General features: G+C 42.8%; 1 protein-coding gene across 7 annotated transcripts in view; it reads left to right on the top strand.

Annotated features, from left to right (window-relative positions):
* The window catches only part of LOC110469855 (contactin-4), a 276,477-nt gene that overhangs the window by 147,969 nt on the left and 101,383 nt on the right, over positions 1-27,125 (top strand). For all 7 annotated transcript variants that reach the window (XM_021529011.3, XM_021529016.3, XM_021529010.3 and 4 more), the window contains 2 exons: positions 25,047-25,173; positions 26,474-26,649. In XM_021529011.3, coding sequence (XP_021384686.3) covers positions 25,047-25,173; positions 26,474-26,649 — 303 coding nt within the window. The remainder of the gene's footprint in view (positions 1-25,046; positions 25,174-26,473; positions 26,650-27,125) is intronic.

Genomic DNA, 27,125 nt, shown 5'->3' with positions numbered 1-27,125 from the left:
CTTGAATAAATCCCTGCTTTATTCTGTGACTCTGCCCAGCCTCTGCTCTAGGACAGCCTGCACAAGGCAGCAAAGCCAGAAGACTTTTGGCTGCCCAGGTGGGGCTCTGCAGCATTGCTCAGCTGTACAGAAAGGAGAGCTAAAAAAATGTAATTTATGCTTATTTAGAGATTATGTGGCATGTTTTTCTGTGATTGAAGAAGATTTGAGTCAGCCTCAGTACCCATTTCCCTTCCTGATCTGCCAGCAGCCCTTGCTGGATGTGACCTGATTGATTTAGGCCATCAATTCCCAAATTAGGAAATCAGAGGCCATATCAATGCCATCTCCTCATTTTTTCTATACAGATGATTAGGTATATGATGTTTTTCTCTGTTTAACTCTCAAGTCCATCTGGGCAAATTGAATTGCCTCCTTCTCAAAAGTTAAGAAGGTGAGATGGTGCACTTTAAATAAACCAGGGAGTAGACAGACATTTTTCTAAGCAGATGTTCCAACTCTCTGGCTGTGTATTGATCCCCTGTGTGTTTTATGTGATGCCCCTTTTCAATTTAGCTCCTTTGCATTTGAATTAGTGTGTAGGTATTGAAATTAAATCTCATTTAGGGACTTACAGAAATACCCACTTTTCCACGCATCTATCAAATTAGGGAGGATATGGACCCAAACTGATTATTTATTGCCAGTAAAAATGGGTTTTATGGCAAAATTGGAGGTGATTAGTGGGATGTTTTACAGGTAAAACACTGTGTGATGCTTAGAAAATCTAAATGTTATTGGAAGGGGGCTTAATTTTGTAAAGCTTGGGTGGTCATGGGGAAGAAGAGGAGGTGAGGGATGTGGTGCAGTGGGAATCCTGCTGGGAGCTCGTGTTGGGTGCAGGGCAAAGCCTGGCTTAGCTGGTCAAAAACCTTCTGGTGGGGATTTCCTCCCTGCCAGGGCACAAAATCTCTGCTCCTTCTCCCCACGCTTTGGAATTTTCATCCTTTAGGACACGGGGGGAACCAGAAGTTCCCAGAGAGATTTTTGGGGTGAAATCCCTGGGTTTTGCTGCAGCCCTTGGAGCTGACATGGCTGGAAATGCTGTTGGCAGCGATCATTTTCACTTGGGAAAGGAATAAAATTCAATCCAGGCTGGATGACAAAGTGCCAGGAATGAGGGCAGCCCCAGAATCATTGCACATGGGCTGGCCATGAAAAAAATTATTGCACATGGGCTGGCCACAGAAAATGAGTCTCCTCACCACCCCAGCCTGATTTTGTAGGGTAAAATATAATTATAAATACAATAACATTATCATAAAGAACATAGTAAATAATACTATAAAGTAAATAATACTATTCTTTACTTTATAATAATACCAGTAAATAATAATATAAAGTAATAAACCAAGTGATGCACAATAAAACTGTTCAACACCCACTGACCCATGGCAGGTCCTGCCTTGAATCCTGACCAGTCCCTTCCAGCTGCAAACACCACACAAATACAGGAGCTTTAAGAGATTAATTTCTCCTGGAGCACATGGTTTGGAAAACATTATATAAACACTCTACTATTTATACTATTTTATATATTATTATATAATACATATAAATGTATATTAAATTATTAGATAATATAATATAATATAATATAATATAATATAATATAATATAATATAATATAATATAATATAATATAATATAATATAATATATTTATCATATTTTATATATCAGATATTATATATTTATTATATATATTATAAATGTTATAATATATATTATTTTATTTATATTTTATATATTATATCTTTTATAATATATATATTCTGTTCTATTCTATTCCATTCTATTCTATTATAGTATAGTATATGACAGTATATTATATTATATTATAGTATATTATATGACAGTATATTATATTACAGTATATTATAATATTTAGTATAATATATATTATACTATAATATATTATATTATACTGTAGTATATTGAAACATTATATTATATTCAAACACTATATTATTTATTCTAATATTATTTTATTTATAATTATATTTTACCCCACCTCCCAGAAATTCCTGCTCCCTCCTTCAGCCAGACCTGCTTGCCACGAGGACTGCAGTTTTCCAGGGTTGGGGCCATTAAACAGAAGAGGTGCTGATGTGTTTTTGCAGTTCATGCTCAAAGTCAGTCCATGGCAAATCCACGGCTGCTCCCAGTTAAATGCTGTGACAGGTCGTGCTCTGAAATTAAGAAAATGCTACTTCCAGGCTGCACTGACTCATTACTGCAAGTTTTAGGAAAGATTTCCTGTGCATTCCAATGAAAAAAACAAAATTTTCCTGTTGTCCCCCCAGTGCTTCAGCCTGATGTGGTGTGCCTGATGCGTTTGGGTTTTTTATTTTGCAGTAAAATACACATATTCAGCTTCATAAATCAAGCTAAAACACCATTGTTAAATAGTCTATATCATATTAATTACTGTGTAAAGCAAGGCAAGCATTGCAACCATTTATAATCCACTACTGGAGAAGCTGCTAATGAATGAGACAGGTAACTAATTAGCCAGCCAGCAGCCAGCATCTCCAGCTGAAGCTGGCGACTTTAAACTTCATTAAACTTCCCAGGTGTTGGGGAAAGTATGAAAAATACAGCTGTCTTAATAGGTTGATGTGTCTTAATTCCAATTTTCTGAGTTGAAATGGCTGAAGGTTGCATCTGTTTTAAGGGATGTTGTAATTTATAAAGATTCCCATGGCTGTCTTGCACGGCTGAAAAGAAAATAAGCAGTTTGTGTGAGAAAGTTTTGAGTTTGTCCAGTGCATGTTGGGAACAGCATAGACTGAGATGTGGCTAAAATTCCTCTTATCCAAATAATTTGTACATTTGTACCTTCTTAATTTGTACTTTTTAAATTTGTACCTCCTGCCTTGCCCTTAATATATAAGGTGGGGTTTTTTTCTGATTATTTAGGGGGTGCTTTTTATATTAATTTCCATTTCCTGGATTTAGAATCTGCAATGTAGATCCCTGACAGAATTCTGAATACGATCATTGTTTTTATTTATGAAACAGGGATAATGCAATGGATGATCAGTGAGACTTGGAAGAAACTATTTTTTTTCTTTTTCTTTTTTTTTTTTCTTTTCTCTCTGTCTGGATTTCATCATCCCTTTGAATGCCTAACACAGATCTGATGCCCATTTTGTGCATCCAGGTTTCCAGCCTGCTTTTTTTGGTTGGTTTGTGACCAAACTCAAAAAAAAAACCAGTACAGGCAACTCTGAAACTGTAGATATTATTGTAATGGATGAAACTTAGTGCAATTCAAATTTAAAAAGGAGGAAGAGAGACAAGCTTTGGCCTTGTGCTTTTCTTCCTGAGGGAAGGAGCAGCTTTGGGAAGAGATGTGGGAGCAGAGCTCAGGCAGAGTGTTGGATCTGCCAGCATGGAAATGGTGACTAAGGAATAATGGAAAGAGACTCCCAAAAAATCTCTTCTGGACCTCAAAAAGAGGAGAGCTGGAGCAGGGAGGGCCTGAGGAGGCCGTGAAGGACAGCAGGAGAAGTGACCTGATGGGTGAGAGGGATCTGGAAATGCTTTTGCCATTGGGGGTGTTTGGTGTCTCCAGCCCCCGTGGGTTGGGCACATGGAAGCATTTAAGGAGAGGAACAAGTTTGAGAGGTGGAGCAGCTCCTGACCAGGCTGTTAGTGGAAGATTCATTCCTCAGCTGGCTCTGAGGAATAAAAAGCTCTCTGTGGCAATCTCGTGGTGCCTCTTTTGAGCTGGGAAGCCCAGCCATGGTTCTCCAGTCAAGTGGCCAAGAATTGTTATCAGGAATGGCTGCATCTCATTTTAGGAACTGGGAAAACTCTGCTGGCTTGTCGGAATCTGTGGTATTGAGATGATTCTGAGATTGTGGAAAGTCTCTCTCTTTCTGCCCCCTGCCAAAGCAGAAGCCATAATTGGTCTGTGCTGGTTTCCAGGTTGTTTATTCTGTTTATCTCTCACATGTTCTGCTGCCCTGCCCAGCTCTGTCCTGCAGGGCAGCGTGTGGGGCTCTGCCCTCAGTGGGATGTGACAAACATTAAATACCAGAAACTCCCTGGGCTGGATTTACAATAACGTGCCAATATCTGTCACCTACGTTGGACAGTGTGTCCCCAGCCTGAACCAACAGAAAAATGCCAACACCACAGTGAGACATGGAGGGCATGAAGAAGGAGAAAAAGGACAAGACACACCCAATTTCCTCCAGCTTGTCCCCTTTGGACCCCTCATCTAGAATCATGAAATTTTACTTTTGCACCCGAGCCACACTTAATTATTCCTTATATCAAACACTCAGAGCTGGTAATTGATCCTGTAAGATTGAAAACTCTTTTCCATGGACAGAGATCACAGCCAGTGTCTCTGGGGGCTCTGTCCAGGGGGGTTCCTGACCCCTGCCAGGGTCCCAGGGCAGCCAGAGGGAAGCCCTGGATTCCCACACTGGCTCTCAGTTTTTTCGTAGCTGATATTAAATAATAGTACTGGGTGGTGGGGGGTGTGCTGGGCTCCCCACTCCCTTCCCAGACAGGCAGGACAAGCTCTGGCTCCTCAGTAACCTCACAAAAGGGAGATGGCCATTGCAAACAGGGTCATGAATTCCCCCCATGTCTCACGTACACCTGCCAGGCATTGCCTTGTCTTCCTTACAGCACTGAAATAATGTGGGGTTATTTAAATAGGCTCTAAAGGCTGTGTCCTTTTTCCTCTGTGAAAAGCAGAGCTTCCCTGAGTGTTTTCCCACTTGTTATAAAATAACACTCTACAAACAACTCATTGCTAAATAATCTGCAATGAATTTCCAGTATTTATCCATACTGACTTTGTTTTATCAAGTGTAGCAGTCACATTTATTGACCTCTGCTGCATTCCTGAGCAAACTTGAATGCTCTCTTTTTTTGTGTGTGGTTTTTTTTTTTTTTTTGGAATTTGTTGGTATATTAGGATGGACTATGGAATTTATCCCCTAATGAAAGGCGGGGGAGAGATGCCATCAGTCAGTGGGAGGAGAGAGAACCCAGTGCTCTCCCATGTAAATTATGTGAGTTCTGGAAGGGAGCCAGGCATTCATTTTGTTAAAATGGGGTCTGATAATTGAAACTAATTTAACATCGACCCCATTAAGTTGCATTTTATTGCTCATTTAATCCGCTTGTCTCACGAGCTCCCAGGACTGGGAAGAGGCTTTGGAATGGTTTTGGTTCATCAAAGCTGCAGTGAGTGCTGAGCTTGTCCTGTGGGGTCAGCACCGGGGTGGGGTCAGCACTGGGGTGGGGGTTCAGCTTTGGGCAGGTTTTTTGGGAAGATGCTTTGTCTGGAGTGCAGCTCATGGATGGTCCCTCCTCAGCCCTGTGGCCTGGCAGAGCCTTTCCCTGCAGAATTCTGCATCCCTCTGTGTGATCCTGCATCACACCTTGTAACAAATCATCCCAGCCCTGCACCAGTGCAGCTCAAAATCACGGAATGGGTTGGGTTGGAAGGGACTTTAAAAATCATCCAGTGCCACCCCTGCCATGGCAGGGACACTTCCCACTGTCCCAGCTCCAAGCCCCAATGTCCAACCTGGACTTGGGCTCTGCCAGGGATCCAGGGGCAGCCCCAGCTGCTCTGAGCAGCCTGTTTTAGAGCACATTTATTTATTTCTGTCAAAAATCTCCATTTTAAGCTGCCAAGGAAATGGATCCATTAGTTTTTAATTACAAGGGATTCCCATCTTCTCCTGCCCTGCTTGTGCTTTCCTCTGTCTCACTGTTGTTTCACACGATCTCTCTATTTCACCCGTGCTGCTTATGACTCATTAAATAATCTCATAATTGGTTCTCAGCCTCTGGGTGCTAATTGCAGCGAGGCACTGGGTGATGGTTGCAGACACAGAGCTGCATTTATCCAAAATCAGGGAGCAGGAGAAGGTGCAAGGACAAGGAGGTGCAGCCACGGTGGGTGTTTGTTTGCAAACACCTTCTCCTGGGGCTGCTACTGTGGGGATGGGGAATTGCTGGAGCTCTCCCTTGGGAAGAGGCAGCAGGAGAGGAGCAGGTGAGGAGCAGGCTAAGAGTGTGCCTGGCTTGCATCAGGGGCCCTGGGGACAGGGAGCTGCACCCTGCTCTTCCTGGGCATGCTGCAGTCCTGACCAGAGGGGCTGGGAAGGGCAGTGCAGGTAAAAAGTGCAGTTTAAACCACTCCAGGAATCACAGAGTCACACAGGGTCACAGAATCAGAGAATAAGAGAATCACATAATCACTGAATCCCAGAATCACAGGGTCACAGAATCAGAGAATCACATAATCACTGAATCCCAGAACCACAGAGTCACAGAGTCACAGAATCACTGAATCCCAGAATTACTGAATCACAGGGTCACAGAATCACTGAATCCCAGAATTACTGAATCACAGGGTCACAGAATCACTGAATCACAGAGTTACAGAATCTCTAGGCTGGAAGAGACCTTTATGATCATCCAACCCAGCCCTGACACCTCAACTAAACCCTGGCACCCAGTGCCACATCCAGTCTTGTTTTAAACACATCCCCAGGCAGAACATTCCAGAACTTTTTCAGGTGTGTTGTACAAACCAGGAGGGAATGTCTAGAACTATTGAAAGTTGAATCCATGGCTGAGAAGCACAAGGAAAATCCAACAGGAGTTCGAATTCAGTGATCCCTGTGGGTGCTTTCCCATTCAGGATTGATTCTACACTGATTTAGCTGCTGATTCAGGATGCAGATCATATTTTGACACATGGGTAATGGCTTTGTTTTTAAATCTATACACACATGAACGTGAAGAGAAAGAACATAAAATGTGTTCTTTCAAACCCAGCTCTCACCCATCTTGAATCAGCATCACTTCAGGCATTGCTCAACACAGAACCTACAAATTAAAATTTAAAATTAAAACACTACAGAGAGCAGGAAAGGGCAACCTTTGCCTTTTATACTGGTGAAGGATTTACAGCTGCTTTGTACAACCAAAAAGCTTCTGGGGCAGGAGTTGACACAGAGAATTGACTGAATTTTGGTGCTGGATTGCTGAGTCTTCTCACCATCCTGTTCCCATCCCTGGTCAGGGACACCTTCCCCATGGCCAGGCTGCCCAGGGGCTGTTCAGCACTGCTTGGAAACTTTGGGAAAATCAGGAACTGCCCAACCAAGCTGAAAAAAAAGCACAGGAGATGGGAACCTGACCTGGGAATCCAGCACGAGAAATCTCCCCCTTAACCTTGGGATAGTGGGAGTAATTCCTGGAACAACCATGTCACTGCAGTAATGGTCTGAATGCTGTGTCCTCCCTTTTTTTTTTGTTTGTTTGTTGGTTGGTTGGTCGGGGTTTGTTTGTTTGTTGGTTGGTTTTTTGTTGTTTTTTTTTTATTTTGGGGTTTTTTTTTGTTTGTTTGCGTCACTATTGGACACAAAATGAGTACACAGAAGCTTGGTAAGTTCAAAAGAGAAAAAAAGCCAGTTTTATTCCAACATCTGGTATTTACATAATTCTAAAGGTGGCTGTGGATTGGAGGATGGAATTACAACCTCTCCAACCACACTGGTCGAAGATCAATCAATCCTTTCTCTCCACCCACAGAGAAATATGTAAACTATTCTATTTATACATGAAATTGTGTGGGAACTCTGACTCTCAAATATATAGACATTATCAGAAGGCTAAAGAAGTTTTATGAGAACTTTAAGATTTTCAAAAGAACTATAAAAGAAAACACTTTTAAAAATCAGAGCAACATGTTGGTTGTTTTTTGTTTGGTTGGTTGCTTGCTTTTTGAGCAGTATATCAAACTTTAAAAACGTTACACAATTTCAGTGTGTTCCCACACAGAAATTCAGGGTTTTAAGCTCGGGTGTGGCTGTGCTGGTTTGGAAAGTGCTGGCTGGGTAGAAAATGTGCTTACAGCGTGGGTTTTTTTGGGGGGTGCAGCGCAATGTGCCTGTCAGGGCTGAGCAGGATGGATCCGTGCGAGGCTGTGAGCTCTGACACCTCCTGCAAGGTGCTGTGTTCTTCCAAAACTCCTCAAAATCTTCTTTATCGTGACTTTCTCTAACATCAATTTCTCTCTCTCTCAATTACCGCTAAAACTTCACCTCCCCTTCTTATTTTTTAAGTGGAGGCATTCTCTGGCATTTTGCTGCTGTCTTTTAAAAGCGTTTAGGGGATGTATGAAAACGAAGCAGTGAGCAAGGGTTTTGGTATTCAAAAGATGTCATAATAGCTTTTGGGTTTTTTTTTTTTAAAGCTCATTTTTAAGGTGTGTCAGCTGATAAAACCGTCACTCCCAATCAGTGAGGTGAGGGTTGACACAAGAATAAATTCCAGCTAGAAAAACCCCTTCCCATGCACTGGTTTGCACCTGAGAGCTCCCTTGGTGGAGGAAAAGAGAGAAATTTTTGAGAAATTTAGAGAAAAGAACACCAAATTTTCCACCAGTTGCTCAGTGGTGCTGGAGGACAGCAAAAAAAGCATTACTGATGTGTTTGTCCCTTCCAATCATGTTTTTTTTTTTTTTTTCAGCAAGCAGGAGTTTAAAAACTTTAAGTTGTTCCTGAAGATGTCAGATCTCCTATAAATTCAGGAGTTACTGTGCAGCTGCCCAGAGAGCATTTAAAATAAAACCAAAAATGGATCGGTTTGAGTGTACAAATGTATTGGCAGCCAGTCTGGCCTTAAAGAAAAAACAGATTTGCTAAACCTTATAAAGTGTCACCAGTGACTCTGGAGATGTGGAATTCTCACCTTGAGCTATCCCCCAGTCAATCTAAAATATACAATAAAGGCTGCAAATAAATCCCACTACAGAGTTTAAGTGACAAAAATCCCTCCTCTGTGTGCAGCAATTTTCTGCATTTCTTTTCAGTATATATTTCAATGTATAAAGTGCAAGGGTAATGCACCTCTTTCTTTATTAATACAATTTAAAATAGGCAGTAAAGGCTGCAAAACCTCTTTATATACAGACTAAAAGTGACAAAAAACCTCCTCTGTGTTCACCAAATTTCTGCCTCTGGTGCACATTTAATTTTTTAACAACTTTTCAATGTTTTTCAGGTTTTTTTTCATGTAGGTCGAATTTAATTTTCTGTAATAACAACACCTTGCTTTCCGTAAGCTGACCTCAATACTTGCTTGCTGTACATTAACATTACATTGGAACACATTTTTCATGCTTTTTGCTCTGGATTGTTTTGCCCAATGTGAACCCAGGAACCAGATTTAGATGATAAAATTCAACGTACAGTCAGCGAAAATGAGTGATTGGGGTCCTTTATCAAGGATGGCACATGGACACTAATTATGGTCTCAGCTGTTCTGTATCTTAATCAATTCCAGTGATCTTGTTTGTAATTTTTACTGCTCCTGACAAGGAGCTGCTCAAAGAAATAAATTGGCCATCAGTGTAATTTGCTTCTTGGACACAAAAAGCTCCCAGATTAACAGGCTTTTTCCCCCTGGAGAGATCTCCCTCATCCACTCTTGGCTTGTGCTAATTATTCCTTTGTCCCTTTTTGTTTTCTAAAGGGCTGGGGATGTGCAGGCAGCAGCTCCCAGAGCCCACTGCTGCTGTGACCCAGCACATCCTCTGCTTCTCTGGGCTCAGGCAGGAGAATAACCCTGGACCAGCTCAAAAAAGTCAGGATTTGTGACCAGCATCACCTCATCTTCCCAGGACCCAGCCTGTTTTGTTTGTTCCTGGGGTAAAAACAGAGGCAGTGTTTGAAAACTTCTAATGAAATTTGGGGAGGCAGGGAACAGAGCAGGGTGCCCATGGCAAAGGGATCTTGATAAAATCTTCAAAACATCTCGTTTGATTAGTGCTGAAACCAGCACCTCCTCCAGATCCAGCCCTTCCCCTTTGTTGTGCTACAGGTGGTTTTGAAAACAATTTACAAAGAGGCTTTTTTGTCTTTTTCATGCTGTTAAAGCAAATTGGTATGTAATTAGATTTATATAGTGAATAATCTTATTTGCATATCCAATTAATTCTTCCTGTTTTAATTTGCTAGGGTTGGATTCACATTGGTAGTAAAAAAATAACACTTAAATTATCAAGCATTCAAATTTTCTTCTGCTGTTATTTTGTTCAAGGTCTTCCATTAAAATTTGGTTCTGGGCATCGTCTTCCTTTTAAAAGCTGTTAAATAATATGGAAATAGGCCATAAAAAACCCAACTGACGTGACTTGTGCTGTAAAAACATTAAGGGTCTCTTTAAGCTGGTCAGGGGGAATGCAGTGTGAATTTAGACTTTTCAAGTATCTTTTTAACATAGAATATTTTGGGTAGGCCTCAGGTTTGAGCTTTTATATTTTTCAGATTCTGAGCTGCTTTAGTGTGTGGGTCTGGGATTTATATCAGGGGATGCTGAGCTCTGTGCACAGAGCAGGGAGACAAAACAATTCCTGCTCCAGCTGGGCACCAAGGACAAATGATCCAAACCTCAGCCCAGGAGCACAAACACCGTGGGCTGGAGAGAGAAAAACAAGCAGGGTGGGACTGATGGGCTGGAGCTGGAATGGGACAATGAACTCCAAGGTGCCAATGGAGCAGAACTGATCCCAGGGAGAGCCCCGGGAGCGCTCGTGCATTTTGGGACCATTTTGGTTCATCTTGGGTTCATTTTGTGCCATTTTGGTTCATTTGGGTGCAGCCCTGGCTGGGCTCTGGTGCTGCCCAAGGTGGATCCATGGAGGAGATCCTTGAATAAATCCCTGCTTTATTCTGTGACTCTGCCCAGCCTCTGCTCTAGGCCAGCCTGCACAAGGCATCAGGAAGGGACCTCAAAGATGATCCAGTCCCATGGCAGGGACACCTCCCACTGTCCCAGGCTGCTCCAACCTGGCCTTGGACATTCCCGTGGATCCAGGGGAATTCCATCCCAGCCCCTCCCCAGTCTCACAGCCAGGATTTCCTTCTCCATCTCCACCCCTGATTCTAGGGATGGATTTTACAGGGGCTGAACGGTTCGTTCAGGAGGCTTTAGCAAAAATGGTGCCAGGGAAAGGGAGATGGACTGACAATGGATGTTCTCATGTAGGTCCATGGAGCTGCTTCAAAGTGAGCAGAGGACACTGTGGAGGGAGAGGTTAAGAGCTGAAAATTAAAACAGCAATATCTTTAAAAAATTTAATAAATGAGGCAAATGCGTTGCATAATTGTGTCGCAATCATTTGAAATAGGTCCTAAGGAAAATTGCTTTGAATCCTAATTAGTAACTAATGGTTATTAGCTAAATCCAGTGCCGGAGAGGAAATAAATAGGTGAAATAAATAGGAAGGTATTGCTTCCACCTCCAGCCACCACAGCTGTTGTCCCAATTTTGGGCTATTTTTACCTAAAAGCTGAAGTGGCTGCAGCAGATCCCATGCAGGTCCCCGAGAACACCTGGGCTGTGTTGCTGCCAGCCAGGATGAAGTACAAATGAGGTGAAAATTGGTGGCAAAGCAATTTCTGTGGACAGGTTTTATCTCCTGAGCAACAACCGTGCTGTTCCGTTTAGTCAGAAAAATAAACTGTGCTGGGTCCTGTGCCCCGAGGAGCTCTCTGTGGTTTGAGGTGGGAATAGGTGTTCAGGTAATGCATTCCCACTCTCTTTTCTCTTGGATTCATCCTCTGCCTGCTTTGTAAACTGTTCTGCACCGAGCTCCAATCTGCTTTTAGCTTCCCAGGGCAGGAAAAGACACTGCACGTCCCAGAGTGTCAGAAAACTCAGGGAAAATGACCTCCAGCTCTCAGGCACTTATTGCAAACCTATTTTAAATTGAATACACAAGCCAAGATAATACAGGCTGTTTGATAAGAAACATTAGAGAAATCCATAACACGAGGCTTTTTATTATGGGTTTATTACATCAATCTCTCCAGTGGGTAATGGAACTTGTAAATATACTCTTATGTAGGAGTCTCCTTGCGGGCTTTTTATTCATGCTGAAGTAAGCACAGCAAACTTATTTGCTGTCAGGGTACATTGAATTTAAGATTAGTATTTATTTTGGTTCTAAAGAGGTTCTGCTTTTGTGGATTGGAAGTCGGAGCAGCTGTAAGAGAGGAGGTGGGAGCTGCAGGGGGGCTTTGGGGGGAAAATGAGTTTTTCCAGGCAAACTGCTGGTCCCTGTATGGGATACATGGAATGTGCCCATTAAGGGCTGTGGGTCGTGTGCTCAGAGCTCCTTCAGGAGGGAAAACTCGCTTTGTTTAAGCAGGAGCTTGCTGTGTGTTCATTGACTAAGCCCAGCAAGATGAAAAATCATCCATGGGATTAGAGAAATATTTAAGGGTTATATTGCCTGCATTACTGTGCAGTACAAACATGGGCACGGCGCTCTCTGCACTGTAAACATTTGTTCTTTACTGGGAAAATGCTTGTAATTCTCTTCCAGAGGTAAACAAAGTAATGCTGCTGCAGCAGGAACCCAGCAGGTTTTTTGCTTACTTGGGAGAAGCTGAGGGGACGTTTGTGGGGACGTTTGTGCTGAGTAAAGAGTCAAGGAAAAGTTTACAGAGAAGTTCAAAAAGGAGTTCAAATCGTGGCACTGCTGACAAAAGCCAAGAACGGCTCACAATTTTTGAGTAGATTTGTTGGAGGACTTAATATAGGAAAAACAATCCTTAATTAGAGGATGTTAATTGGACAGACAGACCAGAAGCCTGCTGAGGTGACAGCAAAGTTGGCTTTAACTCAGGATTTTAACAGGTTTTTTAGGGTTCCCCATCCCTGGCAGTGTCCAAGGCCAGGTTGGACATTGGGGCTTGGAGAGTGGAAGGTGTCCCTGCCCTGGTGGCACTGGATGGGGTTAAGGTCCATTCTGGATGGGGTTAAGGTCCATTCTGGATGGGGTTAAGGTCCACTCCCACCCAAACCCCAGAACAAAGCAGGCAGGATGTACCTTACACTGCAGAATAATCACAACCAGGATCGAGTGATGTCTGCATTTCCAACAATGACAAAACGCTTTTCTGCTGCTTGAGACCAATGATGAGTGAAGAATGAAGGACGTGCGTGTTCATTTAAGGTCTGAGGGTCACAAATGAGCCATAAAACCACACCTGTGTCAAACCCACCTGAAAGAAACCACCCTTCACCTGCCTGGGCACTTCCTCCTGGGCTGGGGCAGCTCCTCGAATGCATCAGCAGAAAGCTCAGCACTAATTGTGATGTCTGTTCTCCCATGTGTTAATTACATAATATCATCTCCATCCCTTGCACCTTAAAAAAGACAAGTTTTTAAGAAAGATATTTGTTCTCATGTCTTTATGTTTCTTTTTATGTCTTCATGTTTGTTTTCTTGTTTTTATGTATCTTTGTTTTCATGTCTTTATGGTTATTTTCACGTCTCCATGTGTGTTTCCATGTCTTTATGTTGTTTTCATATTTTTCTGTATGTTTGTTTTCATGTCTGTATGTTTATTTCCATGTTTATGTTTATTTTCATGTCTTCATGTTTGCTTTCATGTCTTTATGTTTCTTTTTATGTCTTCATGTTTGTTTTCATGTCTTTCTGTATGTTTCTTTTCATGTGTTTGTTTTCATGTCCTTATGTTTGTTTTATTATATTTCTATGTTTGTTTTCATGTCTTTAAGTTTGTTTCATATCTTTATGATTGTTTTCATGATTTTATGTTTGTTTTCAGCTCTTTATGACTGTTTCCATGTCTTTATGTATATTTTCACATCTTCAAGTTTATTTTCATGTATTTATGGTTGGTTTCATATTTTTCTGTATGTTTGTTTCCATGTCTTTATGTTTGTTTCCATGTGTTTATGTATGTTTTCCTATCTTTGGGTATGTTTGCTTTAATGTCTTTATGGTTATTTTCATATCTTTCTGTATGTTTGTTTTCATGTCTTTATTTTCATGTCTTTATGTTTCTTTTTATGTCTTCATGCTTGTTTTCATGTCTTTCTGTGTTTCTCTTCATGTGTTTATTTTCATGTCTTCAGGTTTGTTTCCCTATCTTTCTATTTATTTGTTTTTATGTATTTATGTATGTTTTCATGTCTTTATGTTTATTTTCATATCTTCACATTTGTTTTCATGTATTTGTTTTCATATCTTTCTGTATGTTTGTTTTCGTGTGTTTATGTATGTTTTCATATCTTTATGTTTGTTTTCATGTCTTTATGTTTGTTTTCACGTGTTTATATTTGTTTTAATCTCTTTCTGTATGTCTGTTTTCATGTATGTTTGTTTTCATGTCTTTGAGCTGCTTTTGGCCACTTCCTCCGTGCTATTACAAACCTCCCTGCAGCCACAGGGTGCTGAAACTCTCTCAGAAATGATGGCTGGAGCAGCAAATGCCTCAGGAGGAGCTTTGTGGCTTTGAATTCTTGCTGCCTGCAGAACAACGCCCTGCCCAGACAGCAGTGATCCATAAAGAATTATTCCCTGTTTAATTACTGTGCCTGCACTTTTCTCCTTATGGAGTGTGCTGCTGTGCTTACTGGAGAAAAGTTAAAGCCCAAACTCTCTGTCCCAGATAAAAGACTGCTTAGAGAAATTTTTATTTGTCTTTGAGGCTTCTGGAAATAAAAATAATTAGGTTTTTAGTGTGTTCTCAATCCAGTATAATCCTTAATTTTCAAAACCCAGAAAGCCTTTTTTTTTTTTGCAATTGTAATGAAAAAATTGCTGAAGCAGTGCACATTATTTCGATTGCCCATTAAGCCTTCTCTGCTCTAGAATGAAATTACGTGATTTTTGTTAATTTTCTTGCTTTTAACTTCTGACTTGTAATTTACCAAAAAGAGAAAAACAAACCACTGCAACTCTGCTGGTCTCTCATTACTCCCAAAACAAATAATGCAATCAGCTCCTATTTTGGCACCTTTCTGATATTTTGGACTTTTCATACTAAAATACTGGCAGGAGGAACATTTAATTTGCCCCATGGTTCTGATCTATGACTTCCATAAGGCTTCAGCATTATATTGGCTTGGCACAAATGGACTTTGCATAGTGAGTGATTTGTTTCACTTTATTTCATTTCATGTTGATCATATCAACTCAGTAAACCATAATTTCTTGGTGAACAATGAAATAAATTTGGGTTTTAATTATAAAGTAGTAAGTCTTTATCAGAGGAAGAAAATACATGTGATCCCCCTCAATTTAGCTCTTGCCTCACTCTCCTCATCAATCTTGCATTTGCATTTTGCATAATGTTGCATCTCATTGCTCTCTAGGTGAGGAACCAAAGCCTTCATAAGTAAAGAAAAAACTAAATTTTACCCTTGCAAAGGCTCTGTTGGGAAACTGAGGCTCTTGGATGTCACAGAATCATGGAATTGTTGAGGAAAAGCCCTCTGAGAGCATTGAGTCCTGTCATTCCCCAGCACTGCCAAACCCACCTCCACCATGTCCCCAAATGTCACATCCACACCCTCCTGAACACTCCAGGGGTGGTGACTCCCCTGCAGAGCCTGTTCCAATGCCTGACCACCCTTTCAGTGAAGATATTTTCCCAAATATCCCATCCAAACCTGCCCTGGCACAACTTAAGGCCATTTCCTTGTCTTGCATTCAAGATTCTCCTTCCAGGAGCAGCTTTCTCCTGGTATTGAAACACCACAAAAAGGAGCTTTTCTTCCCAGAGCTGAGCTGGGCTGGGCAGTTTGAAATGAACCACTGGAGGTGAATTCTGCCTCTGGGGCATCCCCATCGTGCTGCTCTTTAGAGGTGAGCCAGGAGTGTGTGAAAGCTTCACCTGCTGGTGTGACACCAGGGGGAAGAAAGGCTCTCCTGACAAATGCCATCCCTCAAGCAGGCTTGGAGAGTGCTAAATTGCAGTGTCACAAGTCATAAGTCAGGGTTTTGACAGCTATTACTGATCTCTTTTCCCTGCTGTGTTGCCTGAAAGTTCATAACGTTTAAAGAAATTAAAGGAATGCATGTTATCCGTGGGCAGATTGTACAACCTGAACTCCTGGCTGCTCCTTTGATGCTTTGCTGATTGAACTCTGAGAACTTTTATTTAAGTCTCTCTCAGTCTGGCATTTGGTGGCGTTGATTTTAAGGCTGGGTTTGTGTGTTTGTGCATCTGTGTTTGCACAGAGGGTCTGGTTCACTCTGCAGGGATGAGCCAGCAGAGAAATGGGGATAAATGGGGACTTTTTAGGGTTGGGGAGTGCCCGTGGTGGGGTGGGCAGTGCTGGTGTGTCCCAGCTTCCACAGCCACAGCAGGAACCCTGTGTTCTCCAATTTCCCACTGGGTACTGGGATTAGTTTTGTTCCTGCTCTGCTGAGATTTGTAGAAACATTTTGAAGAAAACTGAAGGGCAACTCCTCAAATGTGCCCTGAATTGGAGCAATTCCAGCCACTCCAACGAAGTTACAGAGAGTGAGAGCAGCTGAGCTGCCAGCCCAGTGCCCGACAGCAGACTTCAAATGCCTTAAATCCATTTATGGAACAGAACCACCTGCAGATTACAGCCTTGGATCCTGTTTGCAGGATTATTAAACACTTTCTTGCTTTAGCAGCAGTGAAAAGTGAGGGAGGTTTTCCTGTCCAGGGTCAGGAGCCTGCCCAGCTTTGGACTGGGCAGTGCCTGACAAGGAAGGGCTTGGATTTACCTCTCTATGTAACTCCAAACTCTCTTTTCCTAAATATCTTGATTAATTTTAAACCTCAGAATGCCAGCAGTCTTGCATTGGAAGCTGATGCTTAAACTTTTTCACTAAAAATGTAAATTTGTAACATGATAAACATGAGGTTTCCTTCCTCACCATTCTTTCAGTTACCTTTTAATTTCTTACATTGAAATATTGTCCTTTCTTCTTAAGGCAAGGGCTGACCAATTTCAAAACAGGAAGAAAATTGCAGAGGGTAATATTTGTAATGGGGCAGATGCTTAAAACTTGCCTGTGCCAGTGCTCTGTGATAGACAGGAATGTCTTTGTAGTTTAATTCTACTTGGATTTTTTTTTTCCCAAAATAAGGAGAAAACAAACATCCATCAGGTGGAGATGACAAAATTTTGTCACACATGTCCAGTTGCAGCATTGTCTCAGGGACATGGAAATGTTCCAGAATTGCCAAAACCAAACAGCCAAGGAGAAATTCCCTGCTGTGGACTGAGGTGTTTTATTCTCTGCTTTGTGCAGAGAATAAAGCATGCAAATAATAAACAGCTCTTTGTTTGTGCACAGAATAAACCGTGTGTGGTTTGGAAGTTCTGTGCCCATTGGTTGGAATTCCTGATGGATTTTTCCTGTGCCCAGCCCTTGCCTTAATTGCAGATTGTGTGCAGATTTCCCCTTGGCAGGCTGAACCACCCCAGTGCCATGGTGTAAATTACCTTAGAGGTTTTGGCTCTGTCAGGAAAATTAACCCACAAACATCAGAGCTTTATGTCCAAAAAGGAGACAGAGGAGTCTTTTTATGTTTTTTGAATAAGGGGAGAGGCCATTGCCCATTTCCCTGGGGTCTCTCCAATTTTTGGAGCACGCAGCCTCCTTTATATCCCAATTTCCCGGCCATATTTCCCTTCTCTCTTTCCCCCTTGCCTGAGGGACTTGAGAGGTTCAGACGTCCTGATACCAAAGATTTCCCTCTAATGTATAACCCTCCCTTTAACTTTTAATTTTTACAGGACTTAGAGTTTTTCCCCATTGTTTCTTTCATCTTTCAATGTCTAATTTAATTTAGCAGCAAACTTTGTAAAAGCAAACAAACTTTATCCATTCATCAATCAATGGAAACCTTCCCATTGTTTCTTTTATCTCTCAGTGCTGGTTTTATCCACCAGCAGACCCCCAGCTTGTTTGGAAAGACAAATTCCTCTCAGCTCTGAGTGTGCCAGGCTGATCATCACTTCCCCTTCCCAGCGAGCTCCTCAGCCCCTGGTAATTCCATCTGCTTATTCACAAATATTTGAGAGGGGAATCCATGGCCTAAACCGCTCTGTAAATAGATGGATAATAATAAAAATAAAAAAAAAAAATTAAAAAAAAAAAAAAAAAGCTGGCAGGGATCAGCTGTCCTTTGGCAGTGGCTGATGTACCTAAAGCTGGGGAGAGAAAAGAAGCTTCACCTTGAAGCCAGGCAGCAGAGAGCTCCTTTCACCTTGAAGCTTTCTGCAGGGTTTGGCTCCTCAATCAGCTGAGAGCCCGGACAGCTGCCAGAGCTGTCTTTGTTTTTGCAGCAAGAGATGAGGCAGAGATTATAGATTACTGCCCCAGGGACTTGTCCTTTCTGAGGTTTTGGGATTTTGGAGGAAAGAGGATTTTTCACTGCATAACTCTGCCTGTCTGCTGCTGGATGGGGAGGGTGGCATTTGTGAACCTGGCTTTTCCACACCTTCCTGATTGCATCAGAGATTCAGATCAATTGAAGGCCAGGGAGGTGCTGTGGGAAGGAAATATGTGGCTTTAAAATATGCACATGTAACCAACTACTTCTGCTTTTTTGATATATCCACTTTACAGTCCCTGTTATACTCAAGACAGCTGAAAGTTTTACAATAATGATGTGTATTCCTGGCAGACAGCACCTTACATTTTACTAATAAATCAATAAATAATTAGCACAGGTCTTGGAAACATTTCTATTCCTAAATAGTTCTATGCAAGAACACCCAGCACTGGTGGTATAGCACCATTAGCACTGCATTAATCTGATTTTTACTAAAGTTTTACACTCACAGCTCTGTCCTAGGTTGATATTGTCCTCAATAGGGCACTGTGAGTTCCTCTGTTTATTTTCCTGCTACTGGCTGTGGTGACTCAGGGAAGAGGCTGCGGGGTGAGGAAATCTGTGATTTCCTGCAGTACTGGAGCAATGTGCTTTTGTGGGATACTGAAGGGGACAAGTGTGATGATGATCAGGTTGTTGACCTGCTAGGAGAACACAAATTGCATCCTGGTAAATGAGGGTTTTGTTGGAGGACAGGTCACCCTTGTGCTGTGATGGGAATGGCCTCTGCCAGTGGTCTGGAGCCAGGAGAGGAGGCCCAGGGAAAATCCACCTTTGTGTGTAGGATATCCACATGTGAATATCCACATTTGTGTGTATGGTATTCACATACAAATATCCACATTTGTGTGTAGGATATCCACATACAAATGTCCACATTTGTGTGTATGGTATTCACATATGAATATCCACATTTGTGTGTATGATATCCACATACAAATATCCACATTTGTGTGTAGGATATCCACATGTGAATATCCACATTTGTGTGTATGATATCAGCATTTGTGTGTAGGATATCCACGTGTGAATATCTACATTTGTGTGTAGGATATCCACACCTGAATATCCACATTTGTGTTTAGGACATCCACATACGAATATCCACATTTGTGCGTATGGTATTCACATACAAATATCCACATTTGTGTGTAAGATAGCCACATACAAATATCCACATTTATATGTAGGATATCAACATTTGTGTGTAGGATATCCACATACAAATACCCACATTTGTGTGTATGGTATTCACACCTGAATATCAACATTTGTGTGTAGGATATCCACATACAAATATCCACAATTGTGCCTATGACATCCCTACACAAATTTCCACATTTGTGTGTCTGATCAGAGCTCAGGACACACTGCTGAGTTTAACCCTGCCTTTCATGCTCCAGAGCCCCAGGCCACTCCTCAGTGGAGCTGTCAGAATCCATCTTCAATGCTGGAGCTCTTCCACCCCTGCCTTTACCAGAGGGGAGATTTTTTCCTTCCTTGGCTTCCTCCTGGGCTCCTGTGGTCTCTGGGGAATATCTGACCCTGCTTTGGTGTGGCACCTCACAGGCAGGGCTGTACCCTGGGCTTGGGACAGGAGGAGAAAAGGGGACAACAGGAGAAAATGGGACAGCAGGAGGCTCACAGCACCTGTTGGGCACCTGTAGGTACCACAAAAGAAGCCCAGACTTGTATTAAGGTGCTGTCCCCAAAGATGCAGAGCTACGAGGCCCTTCCCTGGAAAACAGCACTTCATTCACTTTTACAATATCTGGATTTTATCCTTTTTTTTTTTTTTCATTTCCTTTTGGACAGTAAGCACCCTTAGTGGGTCTTGCTCATTGAGAAGTCTACAGAATTAGTCACATATGGTGTAAAATATCCTCCGTTTGAATTCCAAAGCCAAGTGCAGTTGATGTGAGCAGGAGTGAGAGGTGAAAATGAAGGAGTGAGGCGTGCAGTGGAGCCCTTTCATGCTCAGGAGGATGGAGTGCAGCTGCTCACCTTGCAGAGCAGGCTGCTGTGCAGCCTGCCCTTGAGCTGTCCCATCCATTCCACTTCCCCCTTTTCTGAAGAGCTGCTCTTCCCAAGGTGCAGTTTTGTCTTGAAGAAATACCAGCTTGTGGCAGTGTATGAAACCAGCCCAGCACTCAGAGCAGGGAGCAATTCCCTCAGCAGCAAACAAGGAAAGGATTTCTCTCATTTACCCTGGATATACTCCAAGAATTCTCTGTTCAGTTTAGTTATTATCTTTCCCTACGGTGTGGAATATTCAATTAAACTTTCTCTCAAATTGGCCATAACTTTCAATGGAAATTAAAGCAGTTCTATTTAGGTACCATATTTGTCACCAGGCTTAATGTTCAGAGAGAATAGGAGTGGTTCCACCTGTTTGGTGTGAATTAACCTCAGCTGACATTCCTCATGTTTCAAGTCCTCAAAAGCAGGGGAAGATGACAGAATTTAGCATCCAACTGCATGTGCTGGCTCTCAGCTTTGGGGTACTGGAGGGACACAGCAAATATACTCTTCATTTGGAATGTATTCCAATTAATCTGGCTTTTTTTTTTTTTCTTTTAATAGGTTTTGTAATTCACGAAGGGGAAAAATATACATCGAGCAGAATGTTCTTTGAAATGATCTATCACTTTCCATCCAACACCATATGGACACACACCTCCTTCTGTGGTTAAAATGCTTCTTTTATTGTCAGATCCACTGAAATTTCCTAGATCCTGCCTCTAACTGAAAGAAACACACTTCTGTCAGAGGAGGCAGACCCAGAGCAGGAGTACATTTGTTTTATCTGACAAGGAGGGGGAAAAATGTTTTTTGGAAGCCAATCTTGTTTGCAGGTTGTCTTAAGCTGAGGGCGGCTCGTGTTCGTTCTGGTTTTACTCATTTTTGGGCTCTTCAAAAGAAATGTTACTCAGAAAAATAAAATCTGCCCCTGGGAGTGTCTCACCAGTGAGTTTGGCTGGGAAGGTTATTTATTTTATTGCCCTGGGGCAGTGGGAAATGTGTGAGGAGTGGCAGCAGCTGCTGAATGGTGTAAAAGGGAAGTGGGCTAAAATAACTGAGCACTTCCAGGTGTGTGCACACAGATATGCACTGCTTCTTGTTCTGTTTTTGATGAAATGACCAAAAAAGAGTCTATTAGACACAATCTGATGAGAAGGGTGAGGGAAAAAGCCTCTAAGCACAGCAAAGAGCCTCCTCCTGGCCTCAGTGGTTTCTGGGGATTGAGCTGCTCAAAGTGTTCACCAGTGATAAGCCAAAATTGTGTTATCACTGTTGGAGTGCACGTCCCTGGACAGTGCTGCGACAGAAAGAATGTTACCACTTTGAATGTATTAAAAAAAGTGTACAATTTGCATTTCAGAGTTATCCAAACAGCAAAACTTTGCTCCCACAAAAGCAGACACTTCAGTGGAGCAAACGCCTTTGGCTGTGCTGACAATAAACATCTGAGTAACACATCTTAGTCAAAAATGGGCTTTTTTTTTTTTTTTCTGGTGCAGGCACTTGTAGTTTCCTGTCTGCAAGAATCTAGATGGCAGCTTGTTTTATTTACTAGTGACTCTTTAGTGCTCTGTGAAGCAAATCCTCCTCCTGTGTCAGGTTCTGTGGCTCAGCCCTTATCACCCAGGGCTGGGATCTGGGCTGCAGTGATTTCAATCACACAATGATTTCAATCTCACATTAAGGCTGCAGCAAAGCAGCTCCACGGGATGAAGATTAAATAGTTTGGACTCGCTTATCTTGGTTATACACAGGCTGCAATAAGAGGAAGAAGAAAGACACTCAAAATAATTTTATCTAGGCAGTGTTGAGAGGTTTTTCCTGCTCCCCTGTTCCCCTGACAGGCTGCAGCTGCTTCACAGCTTCTCCCTCTGCTTGAAAATCGCTCCAGGATTTTTCCCCTTGCTGCCCAACAGGAAGGGCAGGGGTTTTTTTTGCCATATAAAAGTTAAATTGAACGGTGTCAGTGGCAGGTGGAATATTTGGAAGTGTTTTCATTGGATCTTTCATGAGTTTCTACTTGAGCTTGAGTAAATTGAATATTCAGCAGAGAAATGCAGCGTTTTCACCTATTTGTCACTATTTCTACCTTTAGTTCTCTATCTCCAATCTGTGCTTTTTAAGTTGTTAATTGCTCACTAATTAATTACACAGACAGGATGGGATGGTTCCAGCTTGGTGCAGGCCAGTTTCATTAACCCTTGAAGACCAGGATGCTGCAGGCTCACCTCTGCCCCTGCAGCCAGGTGATGTCCTGGAGGTGTGGGGACACTTTTGGAGCCTCAGATTTGTTCCTGTTTCCCACCTCAAGCAGCTGAACCGTTCACTTTTAATGCAAGCTGCATTTTTCTGGGATGGGAGGAGGACCAGAGTCAGACCTCTGGTGTGATGTGATATAAATTGACATTCTCTAATTGAAGTAACAGCAGATGACAGCCCAGAGAGGGGTGTGAGGCAGGTGACAGAAGCAATCCAACACATCCCTGAGTCAGCAGCTCCTTAACTGGATTATCTGGGATGCTCTGGCTCCTGCCACCACCAGGCTCTGTGCTCCTGGGATTTGAAGCAACTCTTACACAGGACCTGAGCACTTGTGTGTTTTCCAGTGAGAAAACTGGATAAATTCAAATATATTTTAAATCTCTTGCTTTCAAAGCCACTCGTACACTTCTCAGAGCTATAATCCTTCTGGGCCAGGCTATAATATCCTTTCTTAGGGTGAATGAGGCTGCTCAGGGAGTGCAGGGTCTCAGGAACAAGTTTGGATGCCATAATCCAGTCCCTTATGCTTTATGGTTATGATTATCTTTTCCCACCAGCAACATGAGTTGCACACAGGTGTAATTTAAAGCTAGAGATGATGTGAAATGTGTTGTGAATAACAGATGAGCTTCAGTCAGGTATTGTTAACATATAATTAAAAATAAAGATAAATACAAGGGCTGTGACTGTGCTTGTGATGGGGCCTGAAGGAGGGGACATAGGGGAGAGGCAGTTCCTTTCTAATCTTCCTGGAGAGTCTCTGTGAAATAATTCCGTGGAGATGACAGAATTTGCTCTGAAGTGTTGTTCTGTCCTTAGTAAATCCAGCTGATTTCCCAGAGTCAGGCTATGTCAGGGTTATTCCCATTCATTCTCACCTTCCTTCCATCTGGAAGATCCATCATCTTCTGTTCATTCTTTTTTTTTTTTCCCCTACATTTTTTGTACATCCCATCATCTCTAAATTTTATTTATTCATTTTCCCTTGACCTCCTATACCCACAAATTTCCTGTATCCCCATCTGGGTGGGCTTCCAGCAGCCTGACTAAAGTGAATTCCTTGTTCACATCCCTGCAAGTCCCTGCACGCTGAAAGAACAGAGTCAGCAGGGCAGCAAAAGATTGGAAAATGATTTAAAAATGTTAAATCAAGGTTCCTTCCAGTCAGCTGGAAGATTTTCTGACTGTGAGCACTTCCACCGTGTCCTTACTTACTCTGAACTCAGAGGAGCAGCCAGACATTGACACTGATGAGAGGAAAAGTCTCGGTGAAATCAAGATAGCTGATCTTTTCAGGCAGGAAAAGTTGGTTTCTTTTGTGTTCTGAACAGCCACTGTGGAGATAAAACTGATACAAACGGGATGGAGAGCAGGGAATTTGGTCAGGGCTTTCTGTGGGTGTTTTGAGCAGGGTCAGTGAATTCCCTGAAATTCTCTGCTCGCTGCAGAGCGGTGGGCAGGGAAGAGCTGAGCAGAGATGGGCTTTGAGCATCTCCCAGGTCTGAGAGAGGAGAAGTTGATAAGGTGAAAGCAGAAAGTGGCTGAGGAGAGAGTGTGGCAAGCACATTTCTTTCCCTCTGAGGATTTTTCATAGAGGTGCACAGAGAGAAATGAAAGAGAAAACAATTTCTATTTCTGCTCCTTGTTTTTCCCATGTGGAATGTGTTTGGAGAATTGTTTACCTGGGGTGATGCTTGGTTGGATTCTGGTGAGGATTGTTTGAGCTGGTGGCCAATCCAACCCACCTGGGGCTGGGCTCTCGGAGAGGGTCACGAGTTGTGTTAGAGTCAGAGAAAGTAGTATGTAGTTTTAGTATCCTCCCTTTATATAGGATATTAATGTATTTTAGCATAGCTATAATAAAGAAATAATTCAGCCTTCTGACTTGAGTCAGACATCGTCATTTCTTCCCATTGAGTTCGCCTGCATTAACAATAAGAGAGGAAAGGAGAAAGGGAGGACTTAACAGCTCAAAAAACCAAAGTGTATTTTTAAAATGAAGGAGGAAAGTCAGCACAAGGGAGGCTCCCGTCAGTAATCACCAACCTCAGAGTGCTGGACTGCTGGGAAATGACTCCTGAGCTCCTTGAAGGTCGTGTCAGCTTGTTTTGCCAAAATATTTTCCCTCTTCTACCTATACCTAGTGTGGGTTTTTAATGCTCTGAAGGGCACAAGAGGGGAATGTCCTTGTCAGGGCTGGGAGCCTCATTCCTGGGGAGGTGTGGGGCTGGTGCCAGGGCATTGTGGTTTGAACTGAGCTTTGCTGTGACAGCAGAGTCTGTTCCCACTGTTTGAGCATTGGGTGAGATTTCATTCCCTGTTCAGTGTAGGACATTTTCATGACTCCGTGTGAGGTTCAGTGGCTTTTGGGGGAAAAAAAAATCTGCTGTTATAAACTAGATAAAGTGACACCAGGTCTTCTCGAAGGTGAATGGCACACAGCCTCTTGCTGCTGAGACTCTGGTTTGTATTTTAAGGCTGGAGGATGGAGATTCCATGAGTGACCTGTCCCTTTTCCCTGTCCCTGCAGATGACAACACCCTGCACGGGCCGGTGTTCCTCCAGGAGCCTGACAGCCTCATCTTCCCCTTGGGCTCGGAGGAGAAGAAAGTGAAGCTGAGCTGTGAAGTGAAAGGAAATCCCAGACCAACCATTGGGTTTGTTCAGTGTTTGATTGTTCTTGGAGCCACCACACATGAGCCTTTCTGTTGTGTGTATGTCATGTCCCTGGAGGCTTCCACAGCACTGATCCCAAAATAATCCACAGGGGCAGCTCTGATCCCTGCTCTGTCACCAGGGACAGCATCCAGGGAGGGGCTGGAGCTGGGCCAGGGAGGTTCAGCTTGGATTTTAGGGAAAGGTTCTTCCCCCAGAGGGTGCTGGCACTGCCCAGGCTCCCCAGGGAATGGGCACAGAGGCTGCCAGAGCTCCAGGAGGGTTTGGAAATCCCTCCCAGGGATGCCCAGGGTGGGATTTGGGGTGTCCCAGCCAGGAGCTGGACTTTGATGGTCCTTGTGGGTCCCTTCCAGCTCAGGATGTTCTGTGATCCTGGGGCGTTAGGAACAGAGGGAATGATATCAGGAAATCTCCAGGTATTGCAACTCAATTCCAAAACTTGGACAGGAGCTCTGAAATGTTACAAAAGGATTATAAATAGCCCTGGCTCTCAGGTTAACCATCCTTTCCCATCAACGTGGACAAAACTCCTCATTCTCTTCAGCTTTAGTAGCTGCTTTGGGATCCTTGGAGGAAGGTGCTGTCCTCCTGCAGTGGTGCTGCTGCTGTAAATCATTGGTGCTGCTCTTCTCTTCCCTTTTATTTATTCATTTTCCCCTGGAAATCGTTGGTGCTGCTCTTCTCTTCCCTTTGGTGCCTCTCACTCTGCTCACCAGTAAATGCCACTCTGAAACCAGTTAGAGCCACCAGGCCTCTGGCTCCTGGCACAGCCAGCTCTTTAGTGCCATGAAAGCCACGGGTTCATGGTGCAAGCACAGCTCCAGAGTGCACAGAGAAACTGGGAGGAGCTGGAATTCCGCAGTGCCCCACCTTGTGACAACATCTGCTGGGAGGGAATTTTCTTAAATTTATAAACCAACAAGCAGCAAGTCAGGAGAGGAGAAAAAAAAATATCCTCAGTGGAGTTGAATGGGTTAGAGATCCTGTCCCAGGGACTTCCCCTTGCCAAGTGATTAATTCCAAAGAGCAGCAACACCAGCAACTACAGAAGCATTAATCATTTCAGAGACTGAAATATATGTCAAGGATATTGCTCTTTCAGTTAAATACTGGAATATTTCAATACCGCTCAGGAAATTTGCATTTTTGCACCATCTTTTCTTTTATTATTTTATTTTTAATAAGTAGCCAGAGCTGTTCTAAATCTTTACTTACTTCACGCTGTGTTTTCAACCACACAGGAGCATCAGCAGAGTTTAACTTTGGCATTCTGTGCTCCAGGTGGAAGTTAAATGGAAGCAGTATCGACGTGGGCATGGATTACCGCTACAGCCTGCTGGAAGGAGACCTGCTGATCAATAATCCCAATAAAAGCCAGGATGCTGGGATGTACCAGTGTGTAGCAACAAACCCCTTCGGAACCATTGTCAGCAGAGAAGCACAGCTGCAGTTTGCCTGTGAGTAAGAAGGCAGCCTCTGTTCCTGTGCTGGAAAAATTGGGAGCTGGGTGTGTTCTCCCAACTTTTCCTGGTGGGTTATGGGGTGTTCTCATAATTCATGGAGAGAGGGAAAGGGGAAATGTGAATAAGGAATACAGGTCTTGAATTATCAATATTTAGCTGGAATTGTATGGATTATATGGGATAAAATGTCCTATTTCTTGAGGAAGAGGTAACCTAGGAAAGGATCTGCCAAATGGATCTCACCATTGATCCATTCCTTGGGGAATTAAAGCTTCCCAATGTTCAAAAGGAGCATAATCTCCACAAGGGGTGAATTCATAGTGATGGATTTCACAAGTCCTGGGTTTCAGTGGTACATCAGGTGTGGGCACTCTGAGGGAAAAAAGGCAAAATGGGCAGCTCTGTGTTTATTTTGGGTTAAAGCAGAGTTGCAGCCAATATCTGTCACCTACGTTGGACAGTGTGTCCCC

The sequence above is a fragment of the Lonchura striata genome, chromosome 12 (assembly GCF_050655825.1).
Source record: "Lonchura striata isolate lonStrDom1 chromosome 12, ASM5065582v1, whole genome shotgun sequence".
Taxonomy (NCBI): Eukaryota; Metazoa; Chordata; class Aves; order Passeriformes; family Estrildidae; genus Lonchura; species Lonchura striata.
This window is presented reverse-complemented; position numbering and strand designations above follow the sequence as displayed.